The sequence below is a fragment of the Zea mays genome, chromosome 7 (assembly GCF_902167145.1).
Source record: "Zea mays cultivar B73 chromosome 7, Zm-B73-REFERENCE-NAM-5.0, whole genome shotgun sequence".
Lineage (NCBI taxonomy): Eukaryota > Viridiplantae > Streptophyta > Magnoliopsida > Poales > Poaceae > Zea > Zea mays.
The window spans coordinates 5,660,835-5,677,083 of NC_050102.1; the positions used below are offsets into that span (position 1 = coordinate 5,660,835).

General features: G+C 44.4%; 1 protein-coding gene across 1 annotated transcript; it reads right to left on the bottom strand.

Moving 5' to 3' along the window:
- Nucleotides 1–13,400: 13,400 nt before the first annotated feature.
- On the bottom strand, nt 13,401–14,911 carry LOC109940914 (protein ALP1-like). Its single transcript, XM_020541289.2, has 3 exons — nt 14,401–14,911; nt 14,099–14,324; nt 13,401–14,025 (listed from the first exon to the last, which is right to left on the bottom strand). The coding sequence occupies exons 1-3, from the start codon at nt 14,599–14,601 to the stop codon at nt 13,595–13,597; spliced, it is 858 nt and encodes a 285-aa protein (XP_020396878.1). The 5' UTR covers nt 14,602–14,911; the 3' UTR covers nt 13,401–13,594.
- Nucleotides 14,912–16,249: the final 1,338 nt, after the last annotated feature.

Genomic DNA, 16,249 nt, shown 5'->3' on the forward strand with positions numbered 1-16,249 from the left:
AGAGCTTGTAAGAACTTGTGAGTGTGAGAGTCTAAGTCAGTCTGTAACGTTGTGTGCCTCCCCTTTTATAGCTCAAGGGGGGCACGTACAAGAATGCTGAGCCCCGACATGTGTGCCCAGAGACATAACAGACGTAATACTTGGAGCAACTAATGTTGGGCCGGGTGCAATTTCCTTGCGCCCTGATATCCACGGCTTGCGTAGTGTTGGCGTGTAGGGAAAGCTTTCTTGGCCACGTACGAGTGATGATGATCGTGGCACATTCGGCAGTATGGTCGCGCCGCCTGCCACGGGAATGGACAGGCACGCCGCCTGTGGGATGATCTGGTCATCGTCCGCCAGCAGAGCGACAGGGCACATTAAATGTTGAGGCGGCACATCGCCTGTCAGGCGGCGCGTTCTATCCGTAATAAATGCAGAGACTGCGTGGTCCAGAGGCCTTACGTCAGGCTGTGCCCGCTGGCTTACGTCACGGGCAGTAGGCCGCGTGGCAACATCGGGTCTCTGCCTGAGCGGGGAGCAGGAGCTTACGCGGCATGGTCCGGACACGTGTCGGTTCCGGACCCCCGCCTGACCTTGATCAAGGCCTGAGTATCCTTTGCGCCAGAACCATGGGACCTTGCAGCGAGTGGCCCGGACCCTGCCCAGGGGGGTCCCGGGGCTCGTCCCAGGGGTCCGGGCACGCTTGTGACGATTCTGGACCTTACCCGGGGGTCCGGTCCGTACACACAGGGGTCCGACACTTTCCCATGGGAGTCCAGACCCACTGTTGATATCCTGGGTTATATCGTCTTTCTTCCGACCACGTGGCGGTCCTAGGGCCGACCACGTGGAGGGGTCGGGCGCTGTTTACGACGTGACTATAGATAGTCGTGTAGGCACCGTGCCTTCACACTGTAGTAAGGGGTACCCTGATTCAGGGTACCGACATCTTGTATATTATCCGCCTGTTTGGTTGGCTTCTCCCGGTAGCCCGGCTGCATGAGCTAGGCCGGCGGGAGCCTGGCTCCAGAGATACGACCAATTTGCTCGCGCTTGGAGAGCCTGGTCCAGGGTGCTTTCCGCCTGTTTGGTTGTTAGGATGAGTAGAGCTCGGTTGAAGTCTAGATGCAGGTTCAGCGTGGCCTGTACAGGCTGATGCAACCAACAATTGCAATACGTGTTTGGTTGTTTGGTCCCAATTAGCTAGGATCAACATGGCCCATGTTTGGTTTACCGTATTTATAAGTTGCACAGACACAGCTCCTGTTTGGCTTGCCAAAGACAAAACCATTACACAAGATCAGAGAGGAGCTGTGTAACTGTTACACAAAGGCCAAACATGAGCTGGGAATTACACAAAAATTACATGAGCTGGGAATTACACAAAAATTACATGAGCTGGGAATTACACAAAAATTCGACATGATTAAACTGACAATTACGCATCTACTGACAGCATGAAAAACCTCATCTACTAACAACTACTAACAGCTACTATGAAAAATCATAGGCTACTGACAGCATGAAAAATCATGCGAGTAACATCATAAGTTGATAGTCGCCTAGAGAGGGGGTGAATAGGGCGAGACTGAAATTTACAAAAATCAATCACAACTACAAGCCGGGTTAGCGTTAGAAATATAATCGAGTCCGCGAGAGAGAGCGCAAAACAAATTGCAAGCAAATGAAGAGTGTGACACGCGGATTTGTTTTACCGAGGTTCGGTTCTTGCAAACCTACTCCCCGTTGAGGAGGCCACAAAGACCGGGTCTCTTTCAACCCTTCCCTCTCTCAAACCGTCCCTCGGACCGAGTGAGCTTTCTCTTCTCAATCAAACGGGAACAAACTTCCCCGCAAGGACCACCACACAATTGGTGTCTCTTGCCTTGGTTATAATCGAGTTGAACGTAAGAAAGATTGAAAGAAAGCACGATTGCAAAAGCCAAGCGACAAGAGCGACAAATAACACACGGATCACTTTTCTCTCTTAAGTCACTAATCACTAATGATCTCTTTTCTCAATTGTGAAACTTGGAGAGATGGAGGCTTTGAATGTGTCTTGGAATGGATTGCTAGCTCTTGTATTGAATGTTGAAGGTTGGAATGCTTGGGTGTCTTGAATGGAGGTGGTTGGGGTTGTATTTATAGCCACCAACCACTTCCTAGCCGTTGCTCCATTCTGCCGACCGCGGACGGTCCGCCCGCCTGGCCCGGACGGTCCGCGCCTGTAGATCAACGGCTGAAAACGCAACGGTCAGCAATAACGGCTATATCAACGGCTATATTGCATTTAATGCGTCGTCAGATGTCAGATAAAGCCAGTCGCGGACGGTCCGCCCGCCTGGCCCGGACGGTCCGCGAGGCCGCTATAATTCATTTCTCCGAACCCGTCACCTTCGGGTTTTTCGGTTTCTCACCTACCGGACGGTCCGCGCCTGAGGCCGGACGGTCCGCGCGAGGGCTCGGACGGTCCTTGCTTTTCCTCCGGACGGTCCGTAGTGGACACTTGTATTTTTGCATTGGTTCTGTCCGAAGGGTATCCTGGTGTCGCGGACGGTCCGCCGCAAGGGCCCGGACGGTCCGCGCTTGGCCTGTTTTTCCAAAAAGCTTCTCCTGTCCGGAATAATCTACGGTATTCCGGACAGTCGATTTAGTATAGATGTAGATGAACTTTTGGCACCTGTAGAACATATAATCTAGAGCAAACTAGTTAGTCCAATTATTTGTGTTGTGCAATTCAACCACCAAAATCAATTAGGAAATAGGTGTAAGCCTAATTCCCTTTCAATCTCCCCCTTTTTGGTGATTGATGCCAACACAAACCAAAGCAAGTATAGAAGTGTATAATTGAACTAGTTTGCATAATGTCAGTGCAAAGGTTGCTTGGAATTGAGCCAATATAAATACCTATAAAGTATGCATGGATTGTTTCTTTATTTTTAACATTTTGGACCACGCTAGCACCACATGTTTTGCTTTTGCAAATTTTTGTAAATCCTTTTCAAAGTCCTTTTGCAAATAGTCAAACGTAAATGAATAATATTTTGAGAAGCATTTTTCAAGATTTGAAATTTTCTCCCCCTGTTTCAAATGCTTTTCCTTTGACTAAACAAAACTCCCCCTAAATGAGATCCTCCTCTTAGTGTTCAAGAGGGTTTTGATGTATCAATTTTGAAATACTACTTTCTCCCCCTTTTGAACACAATAGGAAACCAATTGATAATATTCTTGGAAACACGAAGTTTTTTTTGAAATTGGTGGTGGTGCGGTCCTTTTGCTTTGGGCTCTTACTTTCTCCCCCTTTGGCATGAATCGCCAAAAACGGAATCATTAGAGCCCTAGACATACTTTCTTCCCCTTTGGTTATAAATAAATGAGTTAAGATTATACCAAAGACGAAGTCCTTTTGCTTGGTGCTCATGCTTTCTCCCCCAAGAATGGAGAGTTGGCTTGGAGCGACAGCGAAGCATGAGTTACGAAGTGGAAGCCTTTGTCTTTGCCGAAGACTCCAATTCCCTTCCAATATACCTATGACTTGGTTTGAGATAGACTTGAAAACACATTAGTCATAGCATATCAAAGGTATATAAATGAGCTATGTGTGCAATCTAGCAAAAGAAATTGCGTGAATCAAGAATATTGAGCTCATGCCTAAGTTTGGTAAAAGTTTGTTCATCAAGAGGCTTGGTAAAGATATCGGCTAATTGATCTTTGGTGTTAATATAAGAAATCTCGATATCCCCCTTTTGTTGGTGATCCCTTAAAAAGTGATACCGAATGGCTATGTGCTTAGTGCGGCTATGCTCGACGGGATTATCCGCCATCTTGATTGCACTCTCATTATCACATAGCAAAGGGACGTTGGTTAGTTTGTAACCATAGTCCCGCAGGGTTTGCCTCATCCACAGCAATTGCGCGCAACAATGGCCTGCGGCAATGTACTCGGCTTCGGCGGTGGAAAGAGCGACCGAATTTTGCTTCTTTGAAGCCCAAGACACCAAGGATCTTCCCAAGAACTGGCAAGTCCCCGATGTGCTCTTCCTATTGATTTTGCACCCTGCCCAATCGGCATCCGAATAACCAATCAAATCAAATGTGGATCCCCTAGGATACCAAAGCCCAAACTTAGGAGTATAAGCTAAATATCTCAAGATTCGTTTTACGGCCGTAAGGTGGGATTCCTTAGGGTCGGATTGGAATCTTGCACACATGCAAACGGAAAGCATAATGTCCGGTCGAGATGCACATAAATAGAGTAATGAACCTATCATCGACCGGTATACCTTTTGATCCACGGACTTACCTCCCGTGTCGAGGTCGAGATGCCCATTAGTTCCTATGGGTGTCTTGATGGGTTTGGCATCCTTCATTCCAAACTTGCTTAGAATATCTTGAGTGTACTTCGTTTGGCTTAGGAAGGTGCCTTCTTGGAGTTGCTTCACTTGAAATCCTAAGAAATACTTCAACTCCCCCATCATAGACATCTCGAACTTTTGTGTCATGATCCTACTAAACTCTTCACATGTAGATTCGTTAGTAGACCCAAATATAATATCATCAACATAAATTTGGCATACAAACAAATCATTCTCAAGTGTTTTGGTAAAGAGCATAGGATCGGCCTTTCCGACTTTGAATCCATTTGCAATAAGAAAATCTCTAAGGCATTCATACCATGCTCTTGGGGCTTGCTTGAGCCCATAAAGCGCCTTAGAGAGATTATAGACATGATTAGGATACTCACTGTTTTCAAAGCCGGGAGGTTGCTCAACATAGACCTCTTCCTTGATTGGTCCATTGAGGAAGGCACTTTTCACGTCCATTTGATAAAGCTTAAAGCCATGGTAAGTAGCATAGGCTAATAATATACGAATTGACTCAAGCCTAGCTACGGGTGCATAGGTTTCACCGAAATCCAAACCTTCGACTTGAGAGTATCCTTTGGCCACAAGTCGAGCTTTGTTCCTTGTCACCACACCATGCTCATCTTGCTTGTTGCGGAAGACCCATTTGGTTCCTACAACATTTTGGTTAGGACGTGGAACTAAATGCCATACCTCATTCCTAGTGAAGTTGTTGAGCTCCTCTTGCATTGCCACCACCCAATCCGAATCTTGTAGTGCTTCCTCTACCCTGTGTGGTTCAATAGAGGAAACAAACGAGTAATGTTCACAAAAATGTGCAACACGAGATCTAGTGGTTACCCCCTTATGAATGTCGCCGAGGATGGTGTCGACGGGGTGATCTCGTTGAATTGCTTGGTGGACTCTTGGGTGTGGCGGCCTTGGTTCTTCATCCTCCTTGTCTTGATCATTTGCATCTCCCCCTTGATCATTGCCGTCATCTTGAGGTGGCTCATTTGCTTGATCTTCTACTTTATCAACTTGAGCTTCATCCTCATTTTGAGTCGGTGGAGATGCTTGCATGGAGGAGGATGGTTGATCTTGTGCATTTGGAGGCTCTTTGGATTCCTTAGGACATACATCCCCAATGGACATGTTCCTTAGAGCGATGTACGGAGCCTGTTCTTCACCTATCTCATCAAGATCAACTTGCTCTACTTGAGAGCCGTTAGTCTCATCAAACACAACGTCACAAGAAACTTCAACAAGTCCTGAGGACTTGTTAAAGACTCTATATGCCCTTGTGTTTGAGTCATATCCTAGTAAAAAGCCTTCTACAGTTTTAGGAGCAAATTTAGATTTTCTACCTCTTTTAACAAGAATAAAGCATTTGCTACCAAAAACTCTAAAATATGAAATATTGGGCTTTTTACCGGTGAGGAGTTCGTATGATGTCTTCTTGATGATTCGGTGTAGATATAACCGGTTGATGGCGTAGCAGGCGGTGTTGACCGCCTCGGCCCAAAACCGATCCGAAGTCTTGTACTCATCAAGCATGGTTCTTGCCATGTCCAATAGAGTTCTATTCTTCCTCTCCACTACACCATTTTGTTGTGGAGTGTAGGGAGAAGAGAACTCATGCTTGATGCCCTCCTCCTCAAGGAAGCCTTCAATTTGAGAGTTCTTGAACTCCGTCCCATTGTCGCTTCTAATCTTCTTGATCCTTAAGCCGAACTCATTTTGAGCCCGTCTCAATAATCCCTTTAAGGTCTCTTGGGTTTGAGATTTTTCCTGTAAAAAGAATACCCAAGAGAAACGAGAATAATCATCCACAATAACTAGACAGTACTTACTCCCGCCGATGCTTATGTAAGCAATCGGGCCGAATAGATCCATGTGGAGTAGCTCAAGCGGCCTGTCGGTCGTCATGATGTTCTTGTGTGGGTGATGGGCTCCAACTTGCTTTCCTGCTTGACATGCGCTACAAATCCTGTCTTTCTCAAAATGAACATTTGTTAGTCCTAAAATGTGTTCCCCCTTTAGAAGCTTATGAAGATTCTTCATCCCAACATGGGCTAGTCGGCGGTGCCAGAGCCAACCCATGTTAGTCTTAGCAATTAAGCATGTGTCGAGTTCAGCTCTATCAAAATCTACTAAGTATAGCTGACCCTCTAACACACCCTTAAATGCTATTGAATCATCATTTCTTCTAAAGACAGTGACACCTACATCAGTAAAAAGACAGTTGTAGCCCATTTGACATAATTGAGATACAGAAAGCAAATTGTAATCTAAAGAATCTATAAGAAAAACATTGGAAATAGAATGGTCAGGAGATATAGCAATTTTACCAAGACCTTTGACCAAACCTTGATTTCCATCCCCGAATGTGATAGCTCGTTGGAGATCTTGGTTTTTCTCGTAGGAGGAGAACATTTTCTTCTCCCCTGTCATGTGGTTTGTGCACCCGCTGTCGATGATCCAACTTGATCCCCCGGATGCATAAACCTACAAAACAAGTTTAGTTCTTGACTTTAGGTACCCAAATGGTTTTGGGTCCTTTGGCATTAGACACAAGAACTTTGGGTACCCAAACACAAGTCTTTGACCCCGTTGTGCTTGCCCCCAACATATTTGGCAACTACTTTGCCGGATTTGTTAGTCAATACATAAGATGCATCAAAAGTTTTAAATGAAAGACTATGTTCATTTGATGCACTAGGAGTTTTCTTCTTAGGCAACTTAGCACGGGTTGGTTGCCTAGAGCTAGATGTCTCACCCTTATACATAAAAGCATGGTTAGGGCCAGAGTGAGACTTCCTAGAATGAATTTTCCTAATTTTGTCCTCGGGATAACCGACAGGGTATAAAATGTAACCCTCGTTATCCTGAGGCATGGGAGCCTTGCCCTTAACAAAGTTGGACAATCTTTTAGGAGGGGCATGAAGTTTGACATTGTCTCCCCTTTGGAAGCCAATGCCATCCTTGATGCCAGGGCGTCTCCCATTATAGAGCATACTACGAGCAAATTTAAATTTTTCATTCTCTAAGTTATGCTCGGCAATTTTAGCATCTAATTTTGCTATATGATCATTTTGTTGTTTAATTAAAGCCATGTGATCATGAATAGCATCAATGTTAACATCTCTACATCTAGTACAAATAGAAACATGCTCAACACTAGATGTAGAGGATTTGCATGAATTAAGTTCAACGATCTTAGCACGCAATATATCATTATTATCTCTAAGATCGGAAATTGTAACATTGCAAACATCTAGATCTTTAGCCTTAGCAATTAAATTTTCATTTTGTACTCTAAGACTAGCAAGAGAAATGTTTAATTCTTCAATCCTAGCAAGCAAATCATCATTATTATCTCTAGGATTGGAAATCGAAACATTACAAACATGTGAATCAACCTTAGCATTTAAACTAGCATTTTCATGTCTAAGGTTGTCAATCATCTCATGGCAAGCGCTTAGCTCACTAGATAGTTTTTGACATTTTTCTACTTCTAGAGCGTAAGCATTTTTAACCTTAACATGCTTTTTATTTTCCTTGATTAGGAAGTCCTCTTGGGAGTACAAGAGGTCATCCTTTTCATGGATGGCACTAATTAGCTCATTTAGTTTTTCCTTTTGTTCCATGTTAAGGTTGGCAAAAAGAACGCGTAAGTTATCCTCCTCATTGCTAGCATCATCCTCATCACTAGAGGTTTCATATTTAGTGGAGGATCTTGATTTTACCTTCTTCCTTTTGCCGTCCTTTGCCATGAGGCACTTGTGGCCGACGTTGGGGAAGAGGAGTCCTTTGGTGACGGCGATGTTGGCGGCGTCCTCGTCGGAGGAGGAGTCGGTGGAGCTCTCGTCGGAGTCCCACTCGCGGCATACGTGGGCATCGCCGCCCCTCTTCTTGTGGTACCTCTTCTTTTCTTTCCTCTTTCCCTTCTTGTCGTTATCCCTGTCACTGTCACTTGATAATGGACATTTAGCGATAAAGTGACCGGGCTTACCACACTTGTAGCAAACCTTCTTGGAACGGGATTTGTAATCCTTCCCCTTCCGTTGCTTGAGGATTTGGCGAAAGCTTTTGATGATTAAAGTCATCTCCTCATTGTCGAGCTTGGAGGCGTCAATTGGTTGTCTACTTGGTGTAGACTCCTCATTCTTCTCCTCCGTCGCCTTAAATGACACCGGTTGTGCTTCGGACGTGGAGGGTTCATCAAGCTCGTTGATCTTCTTGGAGCCTTCGATCATGCACTCAAAACTTACAAAATTCCCGATTACTTCCTCGGGGGTCATTAGTGTATACCTTGGATTGCCACGGATTAATTGAACTTGAGTAGGGTTAAGGAAAATAAGAGATCTTAGAATAACCTTAACCACCTCGTGGTCATCCCACTTTTTGCTCCCGAGGTTGCGCACTTGGTTCACCAAGGTCTTTAGCCGGTTGTACATGTTTTGTGGCTCTTCTCCTTTGCGAAGCCGGAAGCGACCGAGCTCCCCCTCGATCGTTTCCCGCTTGGTGATCTTTGTGAGCTCATCTCCTTCGTGAGCGGTTTTGAGCACGTCCCAAACCTCCTTGGCGCTCTTCAACCCTTGAACTTTGTTATACTCTTCTCTACTTAAAGAGGCGAGGAGTATTGTTGTTGCCTGAGAGTTGAAGTGCTCGATTTGGGCCACCTCATCCTCATCATAGTCTTCATCCCCTACGGATGGCACCTGTGCACCAAACTCAACAACATCCCATATACTTTTGTGGAGCGAGGTTAGATGAAATCGCATTAAATCACTCCACCTAGCGTAATCTTCACCATCAAAAGTTGGTGGTTTGCCTAATGGGACGGAAAGTAAAGGTGTATGTTTAGAAATGCGAGGGTAGCGTAGGGGGATCTTACTATACTTCTTGCGCTCTTGGCGCTTAGAAGTGACGGATGCCGCGTCGGAGCCGGAGGTGGATGTTGATGAAGTGTCGGTCTCGTAATAGACGACTTTCCTCATCCTCTTGTCTTTGTCCCCACTCCGATGCGGCTTGTGAGAAGAAGATTTCTCCTTCTTCTCTTTGTGGTGAGAAGAAGATTTCTTCTCCTTCCCTTTGTTGGAGGAGCTCTTCTTCTTCTCCTTCCTCTTGGTGCGGGACTCTTCCGATGAAGTGCTCCCGTGGCTTGTAGTGGGCTTTTCGCCGGTCTCCATCTCCTTCTTGGCGTGATCTCCCGACATCACTTCGAGCGGTTAGGCTCTAATGAAGCACCGGGCTCTGATACCAATTGATAGTCGCCTAGAGGGGGGGTGAATAGGGCGAGACTGAAATTTACAAAAATCAATCACAACTACAAGCCGGGTTAGCGTTAGAAATATAATCGAGTCCGCGTGAGAGAGCGCAAAACAAATTGCAAGCAAATGAAGAGTGTGACACACGGATTTGTTTTACCGAGGTTCGGTTCTTGCAAACCTACTCCCCGTTGAGGAGGCCACAAAGGCCGGGTCTCTTTCAACCCTTCCCTCTCTCAAACGGTCCCTCGGACCGAGTGAGCTTTCTCTTCTCAATCAAACGGGAACAAACTTCCCCGCAAGGACCACCACACAATTGGTGTCTCTTGCCTTGGTTATAATCGAGTTGAACGTAAGAAAGATTGAAAGAAAGCACGATTGCAAAAGCCAAGCGACAAGAGCGACAAATAACACACGGATCACTTTTCTCTCTTAAGTCACTAATCACTAATGATCTCTTTTCTCAATTGTGAAACTTGGAGAGATGGAGGCTTTGAATGTGTCTTGGAATGGATTGCTAGCTCTTGTATTGAATGTTGAAGGTTGGAATGCTTGGGTGTCTTGAATGGAGGTGGTTGGGGTTGTATTTATAGCCACCAACCACTTCCTAGCCGTTGCTCCATTCTGCCGACCGCGGACGGTCCGCCCGCCTGGCCCGGACGGTCCGCGCCTGTAGATCAACGGCTGAAAACGCAACGGTCAGCAGTAACGGCTATATCAACGGCTATATTGCATTTAATGCGTCGTCAGATGTCAGATAAAGCCAGTCGCGGACGGTCCGCCCGCCTGGCCCGGACGGTCCGCGAGGCCGCTACAATTCATTTCTCCGAACCCGTCACCTTCGGGTTTTTCGGTTTCTCACCTACCGGACGGTCCGCGCCTGAGGCCGGACGGTCCGCGCGAGGGCTCGGACGGTCCTTGCTTTTCCTCCGGACGGTCCGTAGTGGACACTTGTATTTTTGCATTGGTTCTGTCCGAAGGGTATCCTGGTGTCGCGGACGGTCCGCCGCAAGGGCCCGGACGGTCCGCGCTTGGCCTGTTTTTCCAAAAAGCTTCTCCTGTCCGGAATAATCTACGGTATTCCGGACAGTCGATTTAGTATAGATGTAGATGAACCTTTGGCACCTGTAGAACATATAATCTAGAGCAAACTAGTTAGTCCAATTATTTGTGTTGTGCAATTCAACCACCAAAATCAATTAGGAAATAGGTGTAAGCCTAATTCCCTTTCATAAGTCAAGCTAGTAACATCTACTGGCAACTATTGAGGTTTTTATACGCATGGAGAGTTTGAGCACTCAGATTTACACAACATACAAATCAAGCTACTAACAACTACTAACAGCTACTATGAAGCTACTAACAACTACTATGAAGCTACTAACAGCTAGAACAGATTATCAGATTATCAAGCTACTAACAGATGGACTATGAAGCTACACTCATTTTATTTTTGCATGGCCCATCAGATGCATCTAAACAAGCTACTAATGTCCTTTAACCAAATTATCAGCTTATCAAGCTACTAACAGCTACTAAGAACTACTATGAAGCTACTAACAACTACTAACAGCTACTAACAGCTACTATGAAGCTACTAACAGCTACTAACAACTACTATGAAGCTACTAGAACAGATTATCAGATTATCAAGATACTATGAAGCTACTAATGTCCTTTAACCAAATTATCAGCTTATCAAGCTACTAACAGCTACTAACAGCTACTATGAAGCTACTAACAGCTACTAACAGCTACTATGAAGCTACTAACAGCTACTAACAACTACTATGAAGCTACTAACAGCTAGAACAGATTATCAGATTATCAAGATACTATGAAGCTACTAATGTCCTTTAACCAAATTATCAGCTTATCAAGCTACTAACAACTACTAACAGCTGCTAACAACTACTAACAGCTACTAACAGCTACTATGAAGCTACTAACAGCTAGAACAGATTATTGTAAGAACAAGAGTATAATTATCAAACAAGATTAGCCTCAGCTTTCATTGACCACTTTTTTGCATACAAGGTTAGCATCATAGGCACATACCAAAACTCATCAATTATTGTAAGAACAAGAGTATAATATCAGTTCTTAATCATCAACATATATCATTTCTTAACCAGCAAACAGGCCAGCAAACAGGTCTACAAATAGACCAATAAACAAGCCAACAGGGAAATGCATAGAACTCAAGAAACATCATTGTTCTATACAAGTGTAGCATATCTCTTCTCAAATAAGGAAATGCATAGAACTCAGGTTAATCTAACTCAGAAAAACATCATTGTTCTATTCAAGTGTAGCATATCTGTTCTCAAATAAGGAAATCCATAGAACTCAAGTTAATCCATAGAACTCAGGGAAACATCATTATTCTATGAAAATGTAGCATATCTGTTCTTAAGCATATCTGTTCTTAAACAGATAGAAACATCATTATTTGTTCTTAAACAGCATAAAAGGACATACAGATCCGAGCAAGTGTAGCATATATGTTCTTAAGCATTATATAGGAATAGGATAGACAGATCAGATCAGTTGTGGTAGTGCTTGGCTAGGAAAGTCTTGAGCCATAGGTCACGATCATCAGGAGTCATGTCCAGGAACACCAGGGAGGTGGCCTTGTGCTCCATCATGTGGTTTAGGGCATACATGAGAGCCTCCCTAGAGAACCCAGGACAGTTGATTACAGCATTGTAGATCCCAGGTGCTGCTTCAGCATGGATGCTTTCACGGACAGCAGCAGCAACATCAGATACAGCCTCTTTCATCCCATTGAACACAGCAACATCTTCATCAGTCATGTACCTCTTCCTCTTCCCTAAGTTGGACATAGGCTTGGTATCAATGGAGTCACCAGGGGTACCCTTATCAACAGTCTTTCCCTTGCCAGTTAGATTGGAAGCATCAACAAACTCTGAGGTCACTTCAATGCCATCATCTAAGATGTCAACAATGTCACTTGGCTTGCCCAAAGGCTCATTTGAACCCATTGCAAACCTACCAGTGGCAACCCCACTTCCAAAAATGATTTGCATAGCCATATAGTTCTCTATGGGCCTATTGAGGTAATCAACATCTTTTGGGTGATCCTATTGAGCTAGCAACTCAAGTTAGCAATTTGAAGTTAGACCAAATTAGAGAAATGGAAGGTGTTGGTCCTAACCTTGATGTAAGCAGCATAATGACCCTCTTCTAAGCTTATGACAAAGGTATCCTCATCCCAAAGAGCGCCACTAATGTCCTTTAGTTTGCAAACTTTGACCCACCTAGACCTCCACTTACGAAGGTGATTGTACACTTGCTGGCCTGTTACTTCTTGGCCACAGAACTCGGAGACATTTTTAGCAACAGAGTTAAGGTGGATTTCCTTAAAACCCTTGTCAGTCCTAACCCCAGTACCTATCAAGTCAACAAAACAGCGTAGAACAAACCCAGACATTGTGGCACTCCACCTAAGAGCAGGCCTAGCCCCCTAGCTAGCAACCCCAGAGACCATGTCAGCCATAGCTGGAACAAGTAAAAGATTAGGGGGAATACAGATAGATATTCTCAGCATAGGAAAGTAATGTCAGCATAGGAAAGTAGAAGTAGAAGTAGCAGTAATGTCAACATAGGAAAGTAGAAGTAGAAGTAGCAGTAATGTCAGCATAGGAAAGTAGAAGTAGAAGTAGCAGTAATGTCAGCATAGGAAATTAGAAGTAGAAGTAGCAGTAATCATCGTTGCTAGTCAACAATGGTATCAGGATGTAAGTAATGTCATCATTAGCAACTGGACACATCACACAAAGAAAGTGAGTTCAAAACTATAGATAGTTCATCATTGCTAATAGACAATGTTCTCAGCATGGAACCAGTTCTTACAAATTTATGAGCAACTTAGCACATAATGTTCATAACTATATATAGTTCATCATTGCTAATAGACAATGTTCTCAATTTTGCCACATCTGTTGAGCAACTTAGCACAGTACATAATGACCACTATCCCCTATTTTGCCACATCTGTTGAGCCCAATTGTCCCTGGTAGCAGACCAGGCAGCATTGTCCATGACAAGGTCAAGGGGAGCTCCCTCATGAAGTTGATTTGCAGCCCATGTGTCTTCTAGTGGAACATGTTCATCATTCCCATGACGAAGAATCCAGTTGTGGAGGATACAACAAGCTAGGACTAGCTTTACTTGTGTCTTGTATGGATGGAAAGGTTTGTTGTATAATATTTTGAATATGTTCTTCAAAGCACCGAAGGCCCTCTCTATTGTCACCCTTAGTGATGAATGTCTAAGGTTGAAGAGCTCTTTTGGGTTCTGTGGATTCCTCCCCCCATATTCACTCAAGTGGTACCGTGTGGCACGGTAAGGGGGTAAAAACCCAGGCCTGACAGCATAACCAGCATCCACAAGGTAAAATTTACCTAACATCATAGATCATATATTAGGGAATACCAAGGGAAGTGTGTATTGTGTAGACCAATACTAATTTTTTACCTTGGGGCACTTTTAGACCATCTTCTCTCTCAAGGGCATCAGCAAGGATAAGGGCATCATGTGCTGATCCCTCCCAGCCAGCAAGAACATATGTAAACCTTAGATCAAAGTCTACAGCAGCTAAGATGTTCTGTGTTGTGGTGTGTTTCCTGCCAAGGAAGGCAGCCCTCTGATTTCTAGGAACTCTTGCTAGCACATGAGTGCCATCAATGGCACCAATACAGTCCTACACATTAGGGCAAACATTTGTTACTACAAACCTACACATGAAAAGGAAGGGATTACATTTGTGGATGGCTGACCTTGAAATAGGGGTACCATCTGTGGCTATCTCTAATTTTGGTTGGTGTAGCAGTTGAAGGTGGCAAGATCATTTCATTTCTCAGTTCACCAACCGCATACAATACTTCCCTGAAGTATCTGCTGATGGTCTCAATAGACCTTCGAAAGGTCATGTGTACAACTCTAAACCTTTGATTATGACCTACCACATGTAAAAACATGGCAACCTGCTCCTCTACTGAGCTATGAATACTATCTCTCAATAGCTGCCTAGTGCGAAAAGGTCACACAACTGCATAAAAGGGGCCCTTCTCATCCTAAGTAAGTCAACACACTCAACATCAGTGGATTCATAAATGAATCTCAGGTTGTTTTGTCTCTCTTGGTCTCTTTGGTGCATTGGGCCATAAGTGATAGACCTCCTAGCATGTAGTCGGTGCCTCAACCATGCATCCAACCAGGCTGACATAACTGCTACAAGGACCACAGCCTTTGCAATTAGCCGTCGACGTGCAATAGTAGGATCCATTGCTAGAGTAATAAAATAGAAAAGGAGATTAGAGGTCTAAGTTTGGCTTAGATGTACTGTGCTAGTTGCTAAAAGTAATTTCATAGAACATTGATCTATAGCTCAGATGCACACTAGCATCATAGAACATTGATCTATAGCTCAGAGGCACATTAGCATCATAGAACATTGATCTATAGCTCAGAAAATATATGATCAAGCATGGCAAATAGTAATGTGCCAGTTGCGAATATATAAAACAAATTCTTACACGAGCCACGGCTGCGACATCCAAGAGATGCGCCACCCAGAGGCATTAAAGCATCATATACCATTGATCGACAGCTCAGAGACTAATAAACAAGTATAGATATATTCAAAAGTAACCATATAACTCAGCTCAACACATAGAACATTGATCTATAGCTGAGAAAATATATGATTAAGCATGCTAAATATTAATGTGCCAGTTGCAAATATATATAAAACAGATTCTTACAAAAACCACGGCTGCGACATCCAAGAGATGCGCCACCCAGAGGTACTGCTTGTGCCCAGCAAGAGTAACCATAGAACTCAGCTCAACATAGAACTCAGCTCAACATAGAACTCAGCATAGAACTCACCCAGAGGTACTGGTTGGTTGCTCAGAGACTAATAAAAAAGTAACCATAGAACTCAGCTCAACATCATTGATCCTAGGTACTGCTTGTGCCCAGCAAGAGTATGTAGATTTTGTTAATAAATATGTCATCTTGTTAATATACAGGTAACCAAACAACATGAACCATCTGATTTTTGCATCCCATGGATCTTGCATCCTCATATACAGGTAACAAAACAGACGGATAACATCCAAGTAAATTATAGATTTTCTTGAAGAAATGCGTGTTCTAAACCAGATCAGAGCAACCAGATCAGAGCAACCAATACGAAACTGGATCCACAAATCCAGATCTGAGCAACCAATACGAAAATCATATTTGAGCAAGCACAAAATCGTATCTGAGCAACCAGATCCAGGGGGAGGGCAAGAAAAAGTGTCAAACCTCCGTACCTTTGACAGCGGAGGGAGAGCTCGACGGAGAGAGGGAGAGCTCGGCACAGACAAGTGATGGCGACGACACCGATGGAGATCTCGAGGGAGAGGGAGAGCTCGAGGGAGAGAGGGAGAGCTCGGCACAGACGAGTCACGGCGACGACACCGATGGAGATCTCGAGGGAGAGGGAGAGAGGGAGATCTCGAGGGAGAGAGGGAGGGCGAGTGGAGATGGCGTACCCGGCCGAGGCGGCGCCAAACCCTAGCACGCGGGATCCAGCTCGAGGGAGAGAGGGAGGGCGAGTGGAGATGGCGTACCCGG